At 34.8% G+C, this 21,774-nt stretch overlaps 1 protein-coding gene across 12 annotated transcripts in view; it reads left to right on the top strand.

The window, feature by feature from the left end:
• The window catches only part of SOX6 (SRY-box transcription factor 6), a 702,902-nt gene that overhangs the window by 529,518 nt on the left and 151,610 nt on the right, over positions 1-21,774 (top strand). For 6 of the 12 annotated variants that reach the window (XM_030918953.1, XM_030918959.1, XM_030918957.1 and 3 more), the window contains 2 exons: positions 4,420-4,540; positions 20,468-20,547. In XM_030918953.1, coding sequence (XP_030774813.1) covers positions 4,420-4,540; positions 20,468-20,547 — 201 coding nt within the window. Of the gene's footprint in view, positions 1-4,416; positions 4,541-20,467; positions 20,548-21,774 lie in introns of all 12 variants that reach the window. The other 6 variants (XM_030918948.1, XM_030918958.1, XM_030918956.1 and 3 more) reach the window with 1 other exon arrangement.

Here is a 21,774-nt window from a genome sequence, read left to right as displayed (position 1 = left end):
CAGTAAATGAATAAGTATAATAATAGTAAGTACTTTACAGGGGTTTGAGGATTAAATGAGATAAAGTATGTAAATCACTTTTCCATTGCTTGACATATAGAAAACATGGAAAACTATTAGCTGCTGTGGTCATCATCATCATCATTATCATCATCATTACTATTAATTATTACTTATGTAATTAGACATAAGAAGAACTTTTAATCACCTTTTCTCAGGCTAGAATCTAACTAGCTACGGAATATTCTGGCTTCTCTTTAATAAAGAGTACTTGGCATTTTTACATCGTTTTACTTAAAATAAGTTTATTGTTTTACTTAAAATAAGTTAAAGTCAATTTTATTCCTTGGAACAAAGTGACCATTGCTAATCAATGTATTGTAACAAACTACTGGAATTAATGATGGTAAATACTGAGATCAGTGTGTTCTGTGTAAAATAAAAATAGAAAGGAAGGAAGGAATTTATTGAAAATTGAACAACATTCATAGTATCCAAACTCCAGCAATATGCTGCTGAAACACAAAATTATTTTCAGCTGGAGACTTCCAGGTTTTCTTTGCCAAAACAGTGCAGCCAGTGATTTCTCCCTTTTCTATCACTGCAGTCCATCTGATGTAATGGAAAAAGCCCTGGACAGGGTGATTAGCCATTCTGGACTCTGGATCCAGCTCTGTCATGACACTGTAACCTTAGGCTTATATCTTTTACCTTCTCTAGCCCCCTGTTTTCCTATGTGTAAATTGTGAGCTTTGGATGAGATTAGTGATTCTCAAAGAATGACTCCTGGACCAGCAGCCCCAGCTACACCTGGTAACTTTTTAGAAATGTACAGTCTCAGACCCCTACCTCAGATCTACTGATTCAAAGACTCTTGATAGAGAGCAGGGGGAGACAAGGAAGCAATCTGTGTTCTAATAAGCCCTGTGGATGATTGTGATCCACACTAAAGTTTGAGAATCACTGTCCTAAATTAAATTTTAGCCTAAAATTTAATTAGTTGGACTGAATTCCAGAGTTTTCTGATTCAGTAGGTATGGGGTAGAGTTTAAGAATTGGCATTTTAAAAAAGTTCCTAGATATTGCTGATGCTGCTGGTCAGGTACCACACTTTGAGAACTGCTAGGTTAGGTCATCTCCAGGTTCTATTCCAACTCTATGTTTCTATCATTACTCTTGCTTTCACAATGTCCTCTGACCTCCTGCTTATTTACTTTGTCTCTCAAGTTATCAAATAGCCTCTGGGCTAATATTTAGTATTTGAAGTTTTTAACATAGCTTTCTTTGCAGAGTATGATGAACAGAAATGAATTTACTTAAATTCCTACAGCTTATGTTAATATGAAGCACCTACAGCTCTTTGGCATTAAAAATGAACCCGAGAGTTTGGTTAGTTATATCATGAAGATGGAAAGTTACAAAAGGAGTAACTTAAGACACTACGATTCAAGAATTAAGGTCTGGTTTCTCATTGCTATTGACCTTTTTCTGTTGTCTCATGATCTGAAGAGCTTGGGTGACCAATATAAAATAATGTTTTCATTCAGAGATGCTGTTAAATAAATAACACCAAAGCGCCCCAAATACATGTTCAAATGAACATGTATTCCCACCTCTTCTTTCTCATGGTTTTCTGGATACTTGGGATGGGATAATGCTCTGTGAGGCATGTTGTCTGCTAAGCATGACAAGCCTCTGCCTGCCAAACTGAATTATTTAGTTGGCTCGTGTTTTCTTTCTTAAAGTACAGTTATGAGTAAGATCAACTATTGCTTGTTTTATTGCTTGTTTTATCAGTAATTTGATAATTTCTAGCCCTGAATATGCAAACCATATAAGAAAAGAACAAGGATCTAACAAGAATTTACTGTGATATTGCATTACTATTATGTCAGTTACTGTGACACAGGAGTTACTTTTATTGTCTGTTTAGTCCTCACAATAATCATGTAAGGTAGTATAATTAGCTTCAGTTTTTACATGAGAAATAGACTCAGAACAATTAAGTAACTGTTCAAGATTACACAGTCAAGAAAATAGCAGCATATAGATTTAAGTTCAGACTTTTTTGCCAACAAGGTCTTTAGAGGCACCTAGTAAATCCTCAATAAATAAATGCATGATAAATTAATGAAGGAATGGTTGTAATCACACTATCATCTTAATGTTGATTTTTAAACAATCATAGAATTATAAAGTTGGGAAGGCCATAAGGTTATTATATAATCAGATTTTTCGTTATGTGTTTGCTTTACATATCTCTAACATATGGGGTTATATAGGCTTTCTTTACTTAACCATCTCTAGGGAAAAGATACATACCATCTCTTTACTCAGAGTGACTATAGAATAGTTTATTACTAGAAAGTTCTTTGAATTTCATTTCCATGAAATTTCTTCTTTTGAGCCTAGTTCTGCCCTCTGTTAACCATTCAGTCTTAATCCAATCCTTCTTCCATACATTATTCTTTCAAGTATTTGAAGATAACCTTACCTCTTTTATCTCTCAAGCTAAATATTCAAACATCCTCAGCTACTTCTCAATAATAACATAATAAATGTTTTTGAAATGAAAGAAATAATAAATAAATATAATATCCAGACTCCTCACTGTCTTATTCTCCCTTTTTAGAGTATAAGCCATCTGTGCTATATTTTAGGTACATATTAGGGCCATATTTCTGGAGGAAAATGAAATTATTTCCTTTGATGTTCTCTTGCACCAAACAATTGTAACCCATATACGAAAATACTGTGTTTTATTTTCTGGCATAGAATAGTGCCCTCGTCTCTGACATCTCAGGTTTGCATCAGGGTCCAACAAGCTGGAGGTGAACAGCAAGCCTGGTGCTTTTCTTCAGGGTTAAAGGCAAGACCTGGGCACTAGGGGATCAGCTCCAATTTAAGCAAGCTGAGTTTGTACTCTAATGTACGAAACTTGGACTTACCTCAGCTAAAATGGAAGAAATAGCTGCTCAAAGCTAGTTTATTTCACGCCCCACTGGCAAGGTAGTAATTGCACAAAGACCTTTTTATTATAAGTTGATTTTCTTGAGAAATGAATTCAGAAAAATCCTGTAAAGTGTTTATTTTTTGCTTGCCCTTTATTAACCCACATCTTAGGGCTTTCCCTAGAGAAAAACTGTTGGAAAATGAAACCTCTTAGACCCACACAGAAGCATTTTTTGCACTGTGTCCCTGGCTATGAAGGGAACAGGGACAGGACAAGGCAAGTCAGTGCTAATTAAACAGGGTCATTAGCCAGTGTATGGAATTTTGCCTAAAGAGAAGATTTAGGAATTTAGACAGGGAAGGGTTTGGGGTTAGAAGAATTACTGGTAAAGGTTTGTATCTTAAATAAGATATAATGTAGCCTTTTTATACCAGTGAAAAGGCTAAATACCCTGTTTGAACTTAAAGATAATTTTCTGGGTATATCTTAGTTTTGGTCTTTAAATAAGAAAAGTCCTGTATTCAACCTATAAAACTGTGCCCTAAAGCCAGGACAAAACCTTCCTGTCATGCTATCCTGGAATTCGGGCAGCATGCGTAGAGTAAAGAAGGGAGCTAGGAAATTAAAATGTAATTTTCACAAGCATGATTCTGTCATAGCTCTTATTTTCTTTATATGGAATACAAATACTGATATAGAGTAAAGATTTTTCTATTTTGCATTTTTGTGCTCTTTGATACATTTATTGAGGTCAAATGAAATTTGATGTAGTAGGATTTATTATGAAATGCTCTCTGAATACAACTCCATAATTACTGAGCTACATGGTAGTGCATAAAGCTGTAAAACTGTTTAGCCAGACAAGCAATTTATATGTTACATCAAGGTGTGTATGGCAAAGAATATTACTTTAATTGGGAGCCAAGATGTAGTAGCCTTAAATCTGAAGAGCTATATGTTTAACATAATGCTGTGAGGCTTTGAAATAAGATACCTAAACTGGGGAGATGCAGCTTTTAGAATATATAACAATTAGACATCATTTTCTGACCATGGATACTAAATACTGTTTTTGAAAGAAAGCACAGCATACAAAGCAGCTGAAAGGGCAAAACCTCTCAACATTGTACAGTACTAGAAAAGAGGCAAACTTATTTCTTCTAGTTCTTTGTTTAAAAGAAAAAATAAAAGGGAAAAAAGTCAAGAGAAAAGGAAACCATTAACCACAGTTTGGTGGAAGCAGGGACGAGGCAAATTCACAATGAAGTTACGTCTTCGGTATGCTATTAGCATCTCAGAAAAGAGATTTGGTGGATTTTTACTGAATTTTCTCAGATTACAGATTTGGAATGAGGTTAGAGGTGGGTGGCTGTGTGGGTACCAGCACACCACCAGGAGTGAAAAACAAATTCTTCTTGGCATACATTTGCTCCCTGTCTGATCATAGGCTCTCTTCTGTTTAGCAGGTTCAGGGTCACATGCCTCCGCTCATGATCCCAATTTTTCCACATGACCAGCGGACCCTGGCAGCAGCTGCTGCTGCCCAACAGGGATTCCTCTTCCCCCCTGGAATAACATACAAACCAGGTAAGTAGAGAGGGATTTAACATTCTTTTGGAAATGCTCAGATCCGCATGTTTTTGCTTAGTATTCCAACAAACACAGGAGCATGTGAGGGAGCTATGAATAAAAATATCATAAAAGCTTATTTTAAAGTAAAATTAGAATTGGGAAGAGTGGGCATTGTAATAAACTAATTGGTTGCTAAAAACTTTTACTTTCTCTTCTTCCACTTGAATATGTCTTGAATTCACAGATAAGACACTACTTTCCCTGGGGACTACAATGTTTTTGTCAGCTCTCTCTCATACTTTTGCTGTGAATAATTGTTTTTTGGTTAAAGATCATTTTCTCCTTGTGAGGACTGTTATACTCTGGGAAAGTGATCACATACAGTATAAAATGTTATTGTTTGTTGTCAGACTTCTCTTAGAAAAATAGTTAAAACTAGACTGATTTAATTAGCTTACCACTAATAGGTAAAATTGTTTTGATTTTCATCTAAATAATGAAGTATTCAGTATTTTTTCATTCATTTTTAAACCTCAAAAAACAGGTCATGTAACCTTGCAGTGAAATATGTTTTAAGATGATTTAGCAAATGTTATGATTTTTTCTTTTTTCCTCTGAATTTACTGGACTCCTGGGGAATTCAATTAGGTTCATAATGGTTTGAAGCTTCTTTCAGAACCTCCTTGTAAACAGGGCTTTAAATGTTTAAAGATATGTTGCCAAAGGAATCCAATGTAAGAAGATAGTCAAGTAAATAAAAGTCAACCTTAATTTCATTTGTGCATTCTTTGTAAGTGACCTCAGCTCAGAAGTAGTGACCTTGTTCTACTCATTAATAATTTCTGTGTCAAGTTCTTTTTAACATATTAACCTGATTATATTAACCATCAAATCTGAGTACAACAAATCTGTGTGCAGCAGTTTCTTCGTGTATGTGTTTTATAAAGTGAACAAAGGTATTTTAATATGCTTAAAGCAATAATAAAATATAAATCACTTTACTAAAATTCTGGAGAACAGAGCTTACTAAATAGCATAAAAACAATCCTAGTGCATTTTAGCATCTGTTTTAATTGCTTGTTGCCATTGATTACTCTTTTGTATTTGGTAGAGAACTTCCTTCTTTGTAAGAAAAGGTAGGATGTCTGTGGCAAAACACGAATGATTCAAGGAGTAGAGATGTTAATGAGATTGGCGAGTTTAAGAGCTGTCTGAAAATTCTTCACATATAAATGAATCAACTTGTTACCAAAAGGTTTTTGGATACCTGAGAGAAAATTATGTCATTCAAATTGTTAAAAATTCATTTTTCTAGAGCATGATTTTTAGAACAAGTTATACTTACCTACTATGAAATTGGCATATTTTTTTCAGAGAATATTGTTTTTTCAGTGCAGTGGTTCAGTCTTCCTGTGATCTCTATAAGTCATTCTAAACTACTTCTTCATTTCGACTTCCTTTGGAACATTGAAGTAAACCAAGTTTACTGTTCTATTCTGAATTTGAGTTTGACACTCCTGTACCAGTCCCAGAAATATTTTAAATGAACTATATGTGGAAATTCTCTATTTGACTTCAGTGTTTTCAAAGTTAAATTTATGCACATTTCAAAATCAGGTATCCATCTTATTTTCTGTTAGACGTAGACATCTTGTAACTATATTACTTGCCTAATTTTGTTGAAACAATATTGCCACTTTTCATGGAGGAAGATATTGTTATATATATAGTGATTTTAGACCATTTTTCAAAAGTCTTCTCAAACGGCATTAATGGGATTATAATATGTAACTGAGAAAAACAGAAATTGTGACAATATTGTGCAGAAATTAGTTACTTCCATTGAACAAAGGGCAGCTTAGAGTTAATGTCCTGGGGTAACAAAGCCGTATTTGATTATGTTGGCTAAACTCTGTTGGATAAGGCAGGACAATGGGTTTGGAGATGTAGGAAGAGTTTTAATTGTAAGGAAGGTGGGTAAAAAAAAGTGTTTACTTTTGTGTGACTCCTAAATTATGTCAGACAATTTAATTAATCAGAACTCTAATTCTTTCAATATTTTGGCTAACCTAGGCTTTATTGTATATGAAAAATATGTTTAAAATTGATTAAAATTATATGTTCTTATGCTATTAGTAGAGAAATTACATCCTCAGGAGACTTAATCTATGCAGTGTTTTTATCATTCACATGAATTAGGTGAAGAGACTGCTATTGGACTGGAAACTGGACAAGTACAATACAACTTATTTTTGCCCCAAACTGAGCTATGGTAACTTCATTTGAAATGTATGTGAGGGCTGGGCGTGATGGCTCATGCCTGTAATCCCAGCACTTTGGGAGGCTGAGGGGTGCGAGGATCACTTGAGCCCAGGAGTTCAAGACCAGCCTGGACAACATAGTGAGCCCTTGTCTCTAAAAAGATTAAAAAGTTAGCGAAGCATGGTGGTGTGCACCTGTAGTCCTAGCTACTCAGGAGGCTCATGTGGGAGGATTGCTTGAGCCCAGTAGGTTGAGGCAGCAGTGAGCCATGATTCTGTCACAGCACTCCAGTCTTAGCAGCAGAGTAAGACCCTGTCTCAAAATAAAATAAAATAAAGAAAAAAGAAAAATGTATGTGAGACAACAATGACTAAAGTTTTGAAAGAAAATGTTGAATTGGTGGCATAAATTTATATTCTGGTTCCCTAAACAATAGGATGAACAAGTGCTACCTTGGTCTTTATAAATTAAAGAAAAAATATTTCCTTTTTTTCCCCTTTCCATTTTCCCGTATCTGAAATGATTTCATAGTATTTCTGTCTTCAGCTGACTGAATAATTGTCTTGATTTCCAGAGAGCAAAGACTACCTTGGGGGGACGTTCACTGTTTGTTAAAGTTGACTGTTTCTGAATCCATGTGAAGACAGTGTAAGCAAATACATTTAGGGTTATAGGCCTTCACTCCCCACCCCGTGATTTGACCTGTACCTATGGGCATTTCAGAGTCCCAGCATGTAGTAAACACTAGGCAAGCTCTCCCACCTCAGTGGGTTGCTGAGGGGTCATGTTGCCCACAGGGATTGTTCAGCTCCAGAACTGCATCTTTCAGATTGTTCTCTCTAGAAATAGCTTTATTGAGTTTTAATCCCTATTTTTTTATTTGTATTTTTATTTTTATTTTAGTATTTTACAGGTTCTATAATTAGAGACATATTTCTTGATAGGAACTCATCATCAGAGCCCAGAACATAAACCACAAACTTTTGGTTGCTTTGCTCTTTCACATTGTGATGCAGAGAGGTGCAGCAATCAAGAGTAAGATAGATATGTTTGAGCACAAATGTTTGAGAAAATTAAAAGATAAAGCCTCTTTCACAGTTGCCGATGTGTATATCAGATCAAGATCAGCTTGCCTGAAAAGCAGAAATGATGAGTAGCCCCCTTCATACTTCAGACTTGACTTAGCTGACCCATTGCTTTATGTAGTTGGAATTTTTTTATATGATTGCTGCTAGAAAGCACCCTTTAAGTTTCCTAAGAGGTCCTAGGAACAGGATGTCTGCCTGCTCCTGGGTCTTCCATTTACTCACTAGTTATAATATGATAATATATGATAATAATAACAGCTAAAGCTTACTGATTGGTTACTGTGCCAAATACTGTGCTAAATATTTCACATGGATTATTCTGTTTCATCCTTACTTGAACATATAATTTAATCTTGCTGAACCTCAAATTTTTGTCATCTAAGAAATGTGTCATGATTTGTTCACTAGTCAATGTGGATGTGAAAATTAAATTTGGTAAAATATATAAAAGTTCTCTGAAAATGATAAAGCACTAAGATTGGGAGTAAAGTCTGATGGTGAAACTGAGTAAATTTAGCCCGTTGAACTACATCCTTATCCTTTGGAAATGCAGTCTAAAAGCTGAGTGTTAGACTGAGTCATAGTATCCCTCTGCTCAATGACCAAAAACAATTTTACAAGTATACCTAATATATCTTTTTTATTGCAGTAAAATATATGTAATATAATATTTATTATTTAGCCATTTGTAAGTATATAACTCAGTGGCATTAATATATTTTCAATATCGTATAACCAACACCACAATCCATACCCAAAACTTTTTCATCATACCCAACAAAAATGCTGTAGCCATTAAATAACTCTCTCTATACCTCTACCCTTAGTCTCTGGTAATCTCTATTCTATTATCTTTCTCTGTGAATTTGCCTATTGTAGGTACTTCATATAATTGGAATAATACAATATTTATCTGTCTATGTCTGGCTTATTTTGGTAAGCATAGTATTTCAAGGTCCATCCATATTGTAGCATATGTTAAAATATAATTTTATTGCTGAATAATATTCCATTGTGTATATATACCATATTTTGTTTATCTGTTCATCTGTTGATAGGCACTTAGTTTGTTTCTACCTGTTGGCTATTATGAATAATACTTCTATGAACATGGTTATAGAAATGTTTGTTAGAATCCCCACTTTCAATCCTTTCGGATATATACCTGTGAGTTGAATTAATGGATCACATGAAGTTCTATGGCTACTGTTTTCCACAGTAGCCATGCCATTTTATATTCCCACCAGAAATGTAAGGGGATTCCAATTTCTTCACATTCTTACTAACACTTGTTATTTTCAATTAATTTTTTTTTTTTATTATCCCAGTAGGTGTGAAGTGGTATCTCATTGCGGTTTTGATTTACATTTGCTTAATGATTGATGATGCTGATCATCTTTTCATGTGCTTATTGGCCATTTGGATATCTCCTGTGGAAAACTGTCTATTTAAGTAGTTTGCCCATTTTTGAGTTGGGTTTTTTGTTGTTGTTGAGTTTCAGTTCTTTGTGTACTGTGGATATTAATACCTTATCAGATATATGATTTGCAAATATTTTCTCCCATTCTATAATTTGTCTTTTAGCATTCTTAGTAGTATCTTTAATACACTAAAGTTCTTAATTTTGATGGAGTGAAATTTATCCATTTTTCCCATTGGTGCCTGTGGTTTTGATGTTGTATCAATGAAATCATTGCCAAATTCAATGTCATAAAGATTTATCACTACATTTTCTTCTAAGGGTTTTTTTTAGCTTCTAAGTTTGTGTCTTTGATGCATGTCTTTGATCCATTTGAGTTGATTTTTGTATATTGTGTAAGGTAGAACCTTTTTCTGTTGTTTTACATCTTTTGCATGTGGATGTCCAATTTTCCCCACACCATTTGTTGATAAGACTATCCCTTCCCCCGTTCAATGGTTTTTGCACCTTTGTCAAAAATCAATTGACTATATATGTAAAGGTTTTAATTTTGAGCTTTCTATTATATTTCATTGGTAGATATATACACACACACACACACACACACACACACATATATACATATCTCTCTTTCTCTCTCCTTATGCCAGTACCATCCTGTTTTAATTGCTGTAGCCTTGTGGTAAAGTATGAACTGTGAGCTTTCCAACTTTCTTCTTCTTTTTCAAGATTGTTTTAGTTATTGGGACCTCTTGTAATTCCATATTAGTTTGTGAATTGGCTTTTCCATTTCTGTGAAATAGGTTGTTGTAATTTTGATAGGGATTGCTTTGAATCTGCAGGTTGCTTTGGGTAGTATTGCCATCTTAACAGTGTTAAATCTTCCTACCATAAGCACAGATGCTTTTCCATTTATTTATGTCATCTTTAATTTCTTTAAAAAATGTTTTATAGTTTTCAATGTGCAAATCTTTCACCTCCTTGGTTAGATTTATCCCTAAGTGTTTAGTTCTTTTTAATACTTTTGTAAATGAAATTGTTTTCTTAATTTTCTTTTGGGTTGTTTGTTGTTGATGTTTAGAAACACAGCTGATATTTGTGTGTTAAGCTTATACTCTGCAACTTTGCTGAATTTATTTATTTATTTTTTATTTTTTTTGCTAAATACAGTTTATTTTATTAATCATTTATACACTTCCAATATTATCTGTGTATGAGTGTCTTATTTCACAGAGAATGTAACAATAAAAATTAGCCTAAATTGTTCCCAAATACCACAAATTCCAAAGTGATAGACCCCAAATCATTGAGGATTTTGAAAATCCACTTGAAAGTGGCAAAATTATCCAGGTGTTCTCTTTGGAGGCATATCAACTCTTTCAAGTCACTAAGAACCAGTCTAAAATCTGGAAGGTTTGAGTATCCCCAAATACCTCAGGCCTACCCCGGTTTAACCTCTAACATCAGCCTCACCCAGTCCAGGGCCCAAAGAGAACCCAATCTGCAAGAATATAAGTAGCTTCATAACCACTTGCAAAAAAGGAAGTTGGAAAACAGTTTGTAATCTCCCAAAAGACTGGGTCCTATTTTCTATCTAAATCATCTTAGAAATTTCTGAATAAAGGCCCTATTCCCTTTCGGTGTCACAGAGAACTACTGCACAAAAATCTTCATGCTGGGACCTTCTCATTCACACACCCCCACCCCCACCCCCACTCCACCATCACCACCACCACCACCATCTTTAACTCACTTGTACCCCATGGGCCTGTTGAATGTTGAATCAAAGAATAAACTAATTCAGGGCACACTGGAAATATAGTCTATGTCCTGAAGCCAACAGGGAAGGCAGCTAATCTTAATGTGTGGTCTTAACCCTTCAGGGCCACCTGGATTGGCCGGTGGCCTCGGTGCAGGTGACCTTTCTGAAGGTTCTGCTTCTTGACTACACTCCTTGCATCTTCTCTCCCTTTCTCCATCAGACTGACTAGGCTTAGCCTGGGCTGAGCACACTGACCTATTCCCTCAAATATCTTTCCTTAACTACATTCAAGTTGTTCTGATTGCAGGCCCATGCATATCCTTTAAGAAAAGTGAATTTTCATACTCCTCTTTTTCCTCTAGTTTTTGCTAGCTGAACTTACTGGTTTATGCTCAGTTGGTCAGAAGAACGATGGCTGAATCAGCTCTTGATAGTCACCAGGAATTGATATTGCTGTCATCTATGAGTTTCTTTCGTCTCTCTTTTCGCTGTCTGCTTCTTTCAAGTCCTTATTTCTAGGTTCAACTTGCTTTTCAGTTACAAATCCTGAACATTTTCTTTCTTTGTTAGACGGAGTCTCGCTCTGTTGCCAGGCTGGAGCACAGTGGCGCTGTCTCGGCTCACTGCAACCTCTGCCTTCCGAGTTCAAGCGATTCTCCTGCCTCAGCCTCCCAAGTAGCTGGGATTACAGGCACGTGCCACCATGCCTAGCTAATTTTTGTATTTTTAGTAGAGACGGGGTTTCACCATGTTGGCCAGGATGGTCTCCATCTCCTGAGCTCGTGATTTGTCCGCCTCGGCCTCCCAAAGTGCTGGGAGAAAGAATTGTTTTTAATCACAATTTATGTTGGAAATGTGATTTCCTCCATAATTATCCCTCCTCATACAAAATTGAATAGAACTCAAAAAGTTTAAAATAACTTCTTTGCTCCTAACCTAATTAGACCTTTTAAACTCTCCACGATTACTAGTCACAGGCAAACTAAGGATGGTATATAGTTATGATTCATCCAACACATTTAAAAATTCCATTTATTTCAACACATTTGAAAGCTTTGTATGCCCAGACTCTATGGTAGGTGCTGATGATACAAAGATGGTGAGTTTGCTGAATTTATTAACTCTGGTAGCTTACTCAGGGATTCTTTGGGATTTTCTATATATAGGATTGTGTCATTTGCAAATACACATAGTTTTACCTCTCCCTTACCAGTTTGGATACATTTTATTTCTTTTTCTTGTCTAATAGCAGTGGCTAGCACTTCCACTAAAGGTTGAATAGCAGCAGTGAAAGTGAGCATTATTGTCTTGTTCTGGATCTTAAGGGGAAAGCTTTCAGTCTTTCACCCTTGAATATGATGTTAGTTGTGGATGTTTGTTTGTTTGTTTGTTTGTTTAACAAGCAGGGTCTAGCTCTGTTGTCCAGGCTGGAATTAAGAGGTATGATCATAGTTCACTGAGGCTTTGAGCTCCTGGGTTCAAGCAATCTTTCTACCTCAGCCTCCCAAGTAGCTGGGACTATAGGCACGTGCCACCACACATGGCCAGCTGTAGGCTTTTTATAAATAGGTTTCATCATGCCAAAGTCTTTTTCCTCTATTACTAGTTTTCTGAGAATTTTTATGATGGAATATTAGATTTTTGTCAGATGCCTATTCTGTGTCAATTGAGATGATCATGTTGGATTTTTTTCCCTTTGTTCTGTTAATGTAATGCTTGACACTGATTTGATCCCTTGCATTCTTGGGATAAGTTCCACTTTGCCTTGGTAAGTAGTTCTTTTAATATGCCATTGGATTTTTTTGCTAATACTTTGTTGAGGATTTTTATATCTATATTTATATGGGATAGTGGACTGTAACTTTCTTTTCCTGTGATATCTTTATCTGGTTTTGGTATCAAGATAATGTTAGCCTTATAAAATGAATTAGAAGTGTTCCTTCCTCTTCATTTTTTTTGTAAGAGTTTGATAAGGATTGGTATTAATTTTTCTTTAAACATTTGGCAGAATCCATCTAGGTCAGGGCTTTTCCTTATTGAGCAGTCTTTGATTATTGATTCACTGTCTTTACTTGTTATAGGTCTGTTGAGGTGTCCTATTGCTTCTTGAGTTGGGTAATTTGCGTGTTTTAAGTAATTTGTCCATTTCTTCTAGGTGTTGAACTGGTTAATGTATAATTGTTATGATTGCATAATTATTCATGATTTCTTTTTAATTTCTTTGTTTTAGTTAGCATTAATTGAGCACCATTTATTTTCCAAGATACCCCCCAACCTGTGTATGTGTGTGTGTGTGTAATCTCATTTAATTTTCATAACAACTCTTAGGTATAAGTGGTAACAAATGATATCATCTCTGTTTTATTAAAAGAATCTAAGAAATTGATACTCAGAAAAGCTAACTTTTCCAAGAGTTCCACATCTAGAAATAGTGGAGATAGAATTCAGACTGAAGTTCTCTGCTTTGATACTTCATACTCTTGGGGCCTTCGTCTAAGTATGTGTGATCTTAAGAAAATCTGATCTTTTTGCAGTGAATAAAATTTATTTTTTACATGTGATGCTATGCAAATGAAATCTTGTAAAGCCACTCATTTCTGTCTCTTCCAGAGTATTTCAAAGCAGAGATATGAACTGCTATTGTAATACTTGATTATTTAAATATAGATCTACTTAGAATCAAAGCATTTCTGAGGTTCTTCAGAAAAGCACCCTAATTTTTAAATCAGAGTGTTGGGGTCCAGGAAGAAAATATGTTCAGCTGTGTAAGCTAACCTAGTTTTTTAAAGGTCAATAATTTTAACTGTGTTCTCCTCTGTACATGGAGGCTATATCACTGATGAGCTATCATGAAGGCATGAACTTTGAAGGTTTATTTTTTTATTTTTTATTTTTATTGTGTTATTTTTATTTTTTTCATTTTTTAAATTTCAATAGTGGTGATTTCTGAGATTTTGGTGCACCCATCACCCAAGCAGTGTACACTGTACCCAATGTGTAGTCTGTTATACCTCGCCATCCCCCAGCCTTTCCCCCAATCCCCAAAGTTCAATGTGTCATTCTTATGCCTTTGCATTCCTCATAGCTTAACTTTCACATGTGAGTGAGAATACGATGTTTGGTTTTCCATTTCTGAGTTACTACACTTAGAATAATAGTCTCCAATTCCATCCAGGTTTCTGTGAATGCCACTATTTCATTCCCTTTTGTGGCTGAGTACTGTTCCATGGTGTGTGTGGGTGTGTATGTGTAAGTGTGTGTATATATATGTGTATATATATATATATATATATATATATATATATATATCACATTTTCTTTATCCATGTGTTAATTGATGAGCATTTGGGCTGCTTCCATATTTGTGCAATTGGAAAAATTTTGCTGCTATAAGCATGCATGTGCAAGTATCTTTTTCATGTAATGACTTCTTTTCCTCTGGATAGATACCTAGTAGTGGGATTGCTGGATCAAACAGTAGGTCTACTTTTAGTTCTTTAAGGACTCTTCACTCTCTTTTTCATAGAGTTTGTACTAGTTTACATTCCCACCAACAGTGTAAAAGTGTTTCCTTTTCACCACATCCATGCCAATATCATTATTTATTGATTTTTTTTAGTATGACCATTCTTGTAGGAGTGAGGTGGTATTGCATTGTGGTATTGATTTGCACTTCCCTGACAATTAGTGATGCTGAGCATTTTTTAAAGTATGATCATTGTCCATTTGTTTATCTTCCTTTGAGAATTGTCTACTCATGTCCTTAACCCACTTTTTAATGGGAATTTTTTTGTTTTTGTTTTGTTTTTTTTTGTTGTTGTTGTTGTTGTTTGTTTTTGCTGATTTGTTTGAGTTCTTTGTAGATTCTGGATATTAGTTCTTTGTTGGATATATAGATTGTGAAGATTCTCTCCCACTCTGTGGGTTGTCTGTTAACTCTGCTGATTATTTCTTTTGTTATGCAGAAGGTTTTTAGTTTAATTAAGTCCCATCTATTTATCTTTGCTTTTGTTGCATTTGCTTTTGGGTTCTTGGTCATGAATTCTTTGCCTAAGTCAATGTCTAGAAGGGTTTTTTCCAATGTTATCTTCTAGAATCTTTATGGTTTCAGGTCTTAGATTTAAATATTTGATCCATCTTGAGCTGAATTTTTTATAAGGTGAGAGATGGGGATCCAGATTCATTCTTCTACATGTGGCTTGCCAATTATCCCAGCATCATTTGTTGAATTGGGTGTCTTTCCCCATTTTATATTTTTGTCTGCTTTGTCGAAGATCAGTTTGCTGTAAGTATTTGGCTTTATTTCTGGGTTCTCTATTCTGTTCCATTGGTCTATGTGCCTGTTTTCACACCAGTACCATGCTGTTTTGGTGACTATGGCCTTATAGTATAGTTTGCAGTCAGGTAATGTGATGCCTCCAGATTTGTTCTTTTTGCTTAGTCTGTCTTTGGCTATGCAGGCTCATTTTGGTTTCATATATATTTTAGGATTCTTTTTACTAGTTCTTTGAAGAATGATGGTGGTATTTTTATGGGAACCACATTGAATTTGTAGATTGCTTTTGGCAGTATAGTCATTTTTAAAATATTGATCCTACCCAACCATGAGCATGGAATATTTCCATTTGTTTATATCATATATGATTTCTTTCAGCAGTGTTTTGTAGTTTTCCTTGTAGAGTTCTTTCACATCTTTGGTTAGGTATATTCCTAAGTATTTTATTTTATTTTATTTTATTTTATTTTATTGCAGCTATTGTGAAAGGGGTTGAATTCTTGATTTGATTCTCAGCTTGATCACTATTGGTATATAGCAGAGCTACTAAGTTGTGTACATTAATTTTGTATCCTGAAACTTTGCTGAATTCATTTACCAGTTCTAGGAGATTTTGGATGAGTCTTTAGGATTTCCTAGGTATACAATCATATCATGAGCAAACAGCGACACTTTGACTTCCTCTTTACCGATTTGGAGCCCCTATTTTCTTTCTGTTGTCTGATTGTTCTTCCTAGGACTTCGAGTACTATGTTGAATGGAAGTGGTTAAAGTGGGCATCCTTGTCCTGTTCCAGTTCTTAGGGAGAATGCTTTCAACTCTTCCTCATTCACTATAATGTTTGCTGTGGGTTTGTTGTAGATGACTTTTATTACTTTAAGGTATGTCCTTTCTATGCTAATTTTGCTGAGGGTTTTAATCACCAAGGGATGTTGGGATTTTGTTAAATGCTTTTTCTGCATCTGTTGAGATGATCATGTGAGTTTTGTTTTTAATTCTGTTTATGTGGTGTATCATGTTTATTGATTTGCATATGTTAAGCCATCCCTGCATCCCTAGTATGAAACTGAAGATTTTTAAAATCGATTTTATGTAATGGGGGTGAATTTACATGAGTTCATTCACACTCACTTTTTTAATTGCCATTGTGAGAAATTCCACAGATTTTCAGATGATTGGTCAAGGGTTTGGATGCAACTGTGAAATAAGTGAAAAAAGTAAGATTGAGCCTTGATTCTTAGCTTTCTTAAAGGTAGAAAAAACACTGCAGATGATCTTAGAAGAAATTCTGAGGTCAAGACTCTTTTCATCATTGATCTATTCTTTGATGAGTAGAGAAGGAGAAATTTAGCAGAAGAAATAACAACATAGTGATCTCAGCAATATATATTATAATCCTTGCTAATTTTTTCATTTGTCCTCAGGACAAATTGAAACTTTTGTTTTATTTTTAGAATTCTAAATGTGTCACCTATTACCTGCTAACATTTACTGCAGTGTGGTTTCGCATAAAGACAAATTCAGATTTATGGCATTCCCTCGGAGTATAGAGGAATTGTAATATTTTGCTATACCAAATGCATGCATCCAGGCAAGATCCATGCTAAGTGGTATGTTCAAGTTTGCAACAGTTGTTGTGATTCAAATATGTTCATATTATAACAAGAATGGCTGTAGCTCATAAAGGTGGGCTGTACAGTTGTTTGGTAATTTATTATTTTATGTTGCTAGCACACAATAATTTTTGAGTTAGTTAGGGATGTGTAACATATTTTTCTTCTATTTTGGAGGCTGGGAAATGAGGTATGAGACTGAATTCCTACTTTGGGGCAGTTATTGAAGAATCTTTTGAGTCCTGTCTTCTAGTTCTGTTTTTTTTTTTTTTTTTTCTTCTTCTTCTTTTTTTCTTCTCTCTACTCCTTCCAAACTTTCTAAATTATTTCTTCAATGTGTTAATATCTGAAGTTACTACCTCAGGATACTGCAACTATCCCAGTCCTTTGTCTTTCTGAAGAATGAAAGTAAATTGACAGACTTTTACAAAAACCATGGGATTTTTGGCTATTTTTAAAAGGTAGACTCTGAATTATTCAAATTAAAAGTATTCTTGCAGGAGGTATCCTGAATCTAATGGGTTGTAGGTTCTTGGTACAAACACCCCTTCTCCTGCCATTAAGTTTTACTAATTTTCTGCTTCATATCAGTTTCTATGAAAATTTAAGAATTTATTTTCTCTCATTTAGGGACTCTTGCTGTTTTGATTCCAAAGGAATGCTGCCTATTCTGACAAGTGAAACTAATGTCAAGCAAATTTTCCATAAGTTTTAAATCCTACTTTGTCTTTGTTCTGTACTCTTAAGATAAAAGCCATCAGTTGAAATATTTACAAAGCTGGAAAACTGGATTTACAGAATGGACATTATTTTTCAAATTGGTTTTTGAAAGTTGTCTTCTTACACTAGAGGTAGCAAGGGCCAGATTACAGTAGGACATAAAGCCAACCAGTTTCAACAAGCTTCCCCTTCCATGTACAAATTTTAAAAGAGTGGGTCCTCATGAAAGCATTTCAAATCCAGAGACAAATTTGAAAAAAATTGCTACAACATGTTGACTGATTCCTTGCCAAGTCAGGCACTGAGAACTTTTTCTTGATTGACTTACACAGAGAATTAGAGCCACATAGGGGAAACGTGTAACTTTGTTATTAAAAAACTAAACTTCACAATACCCTTAAATCCCTCTCCCTCTCAAATTTTCCTTTTCTACTTGTAATCCCCCTCTTCTTCTGCCTCATCTTCTACCCCTCCTGCCTTTTCCTTGTTCTCTTTCTTCTAATCATTCTCTGTTATATACTCTGTTGCTCTAGTATATTCATTTTTACTTTTAATGTTGAAACAATGATATGTTATGGAGAAATAGCTTTCTAAAGATTATATTCAGATATACAGATTCAAAGGAGGATAAAAGTTTAAAATGTTTTTTAAATATGCCTGTCAGCAGTGGAAAGAAAGCTGTTTGTAGCCAGCAGGTGAGCTGGAAAGTACTATGGGGTGTGGTAGAGATAGTAATAAATTAACTGGCAAGCCAAAAACTGTAAAAAAAAAAAAAAAAAAAAAAAAAAAGCTATTTCATAGCATAGAAGCATGACAGCTATGAAAAAAGGTGTGCCCCAGGGAATTCTTTTAGAGTTTGATTTTTTTAAAAAATATGTTTGACATGAAAAATGTTTTAGTACAAATAAAGCAACTGGTATTAAACTTAGAGGGAGGGTGGTTGTGGTTTAGAGTTAGTATGAATAATGCATGATATTTAAAGAAAGAACAGCTCTAAAATGTTCCAGGAGGCAGTCCATGTCAATGGTTAGAATGGTGATTTTTTTCCCCTATTTTTGAAGCATCATTAATTCAGCATCGTTTTGTGATTTTTTAAAACTTGATATCTACCAAAGAATTACTATTTGACTTAGATTAGGATATTCTTCCTTCAGATAATTTAGTTTAAATATCAAGAAGATCAGTAGAATTATTTAAGCATAAAGTGACAGTCACTTACTATAAAAAATAATTTGGCCTAGTTATCTTTTTTAAAAAGCCCATATAGTACTGCAAACCAAAATCAACCTCATGGAAGGAGAAAAACAAGATCAGATATTTTGAACATTACTCCGTAGGAGACCAGCACAATATAATGTTAGTGAATGCATTGTAGCAGCACTCCATATGCAATCAGAAGCCAATTGTTACTGGACTGTGTACAAGCACACACTGTGCTCAATGGTCTGATGAGGTATTATGGATATGATGCAAAGAGACTGTGTAGATTAGAAGCTAACAATTTGTTAAAAGTGAAAGCAACTTAACATTTACATTGGGCCAGCTGAGTAGCATTTCATATGGCAAGCAAGATGAGTTCCCAGGAAGCAGAGTCACCAGGAAAGCTCCAGGTATTAGTGTCCATACCCCCTACTCCCCAAAAAAGTTTTGCTTTCCAGTTGACTACCTTTATTACTGAGATTCCTTCTAGTCTGTCTATTCATTATTACATTCAGCTTTCAGTGTGGAAAGTTCATGCAAAACAGCATGATTATTATAAATGTCAAAAATGTGTGGAGAAACAGGCTATTAAAATATAGCCTAGAGATAGTACATAACACTGACTTTAAATAAGTAGCTGAAGCCAAAGTGATACTTCATTAAATCACTGATATTGTGAAATTTATCCACACATACTAATTTTTATTTCAGTTACCACTCTCATGATATGTTCCTCCTTACTTTATTTTGGCTCTTCAGGTTACTGCACACAGTTCTTAGGTCACAGAAGGTACTTCCATGTCCCTTTTTAGGAATGATCTGGAGTCAGAAACACATTAAGATATGGCATTCATCTTTGCTGAACCATACTCAATCTTTACCAGCGTTTAGTACAGATATCCCATGTAAAATGTGTGGTTATTTAATCAAAGCATAATCAAAATATGTCTGATAAGTGCTTAGTATGCATGATTCTTTACTAGGATCCACCAGTTCAGTACCAGAGGTTAATTCAGACAAACATGGTTTCTACACTTAGGGGGATACCAGACATTTCACAGAATACTGGAAGATAAGATTAGCTGTCCTCTTGGTCCTATCATATTGAAGAGGTTGTGTTTTTTAATTTTTAAACTTGTTTAATAAATAAAGTTTAGAATTATGAGCAGTCGATAGCTCAGAGCCCTTTTTGGACTCTTAATACTCAGCCTTGCCTACCAAGCCAAAACTTTTTGTTGTTCTAATATAAAAACCTCAATGCTTTCCCAGTGTATTGAGTGTCAGCCTGGCTTTAAGATATTTTTTTACTCTTAAAAAATTATGTATTACAAGATTCGTAATGGAGTGAACATGCTTGAATTGCACATTTAATTTTTTTAACATCACATTCATGTTTTGCCAGTTTGCCTACCAGCTATCTGTTAACAAAAAGTTCCAAGGCAGCACTGCAAGTCTGTGCCCAACTAAGCCTTTTGTTTCTGCAGATGTTTGGGCTTAGAGCAATGTTGTAAAGCTCAGGCAATCCAAGGACCGTGTTTGTACTTGTCCTCTGCAATTCCCTGTGCATTGTCTAAACCTGTATGCATTGTTCTTTCCGACAGGTGATAACTACCCTGTACAGTTCATTCCATCAACAATGGCAGCTGCTGCTGCTTCTGGACTCAGCCCTTTACAGCTCCAGGTAAGTGCCAGAAGAAAAAAATGTGGGATATGAGCCAGTACTTTAGTGGAAAACTGCTAACCAGCTGTATGCTAAATAATGGCCTGAATGTTAACTAATATTTTAAGCATAGCCCAGAAGGATTAACACCTTATGTGCTTACCATAATGCAAATAGAAGAGAAAATTGCCAGTTTCAATATTTTTAAAGGAAAAAAATCACATTATGACTTAATACTATGTATTCTCTATCAGATGAGTGAACAGTTTTACAACATCAAGGGCTAGTTGTTACTGCATACACGTTAGCTTTTTCCTTGTCAGTTTTTCATCTATGTCTCCACTTATGTCCAGATTAGCTTTTACATATAAAAATTGAAACAAAAAATGATGTTGGATATTTTCTTCTTCTTGTAGCTCATAAAATAAGGGATTGTTATTCTCAAATTACAAATAACTATTTTGTAAATTGTGAATGCATTGCTCCTTAATATGTGTGTCCTCATCCTTTCTAGGGTCAAAAGTCAGGGCATGGTGTCTTATAAATTTTGCATTGGTGTTTCTTATTTATAAAGCTAAACTTGGGGTAAAGTGTTTTGGAAACTGATTGAAAAATCATTTACACCTTATCTTCTTCACAGTAAAGTGAGTTTGGAATAGGAATAGGTGGTCATTATACCCTTCTACTACTACCACTTGAATAGGAGGTTGACTTTGAATATGAATGTTTATTTGTATTAATAAAAACAAAAGGCTGAGATCATTAACATAAGTCAAACATTCAGTATATGGATATTTAGAGAATATAAGATAATCAACAACTTGATTTCAATGTAGTAGAAAGTTTTATTAAAGATAGTTTTTATTCGTAAAATATACTGTAATTAGTTTTGAGTTTTCTTAAATAATCTACAAAATAGCATCTGGTGAAGCATTTTTATTTTCGTGTTGCTAATCTCTATGTGACTTGAACATAAAAAGTGTACAACTATTGTCCCATGAGAAAACATCATTTTGAATGTTTCCAATTGGATCTGCAAATAAAGAATTTTTGCAACACTTTCAGAAATTTTGTCATGAGTTATGATCCAGGAAGTCATAAAGATGTAACCCATTAAGGGCTGCCTAGCAGAGCTAGAAATTTTGCCTAAGAGGAGCAGCAACCTCACCTCTCTTGCAAACCTTCACCTTTCACACTACTAACACTGAAACCTACTATAGTTGGTGCAAGTCTAAAAAGAACCCTCAC

Source organism: Rhinopithecus roxellana, chromosome 15 (genome assembly GCF_007565055.1).
Source record: "Rhinopithecus roxellana isolate Shanxi Qingling chromosome 15, ASM756505v1, whole genome shotgun sequence".
NCBI lineage: Eukaryota > Metazoa > Chordata > Mammalia > Primates > Cercopithecidae > Rhinopithecus > Rhinopithecus roxellana.
Note: the sequence above shows the minus strand (reverse complement) of the source record. Positions and strands in the feature narration are given on the sequence as shown.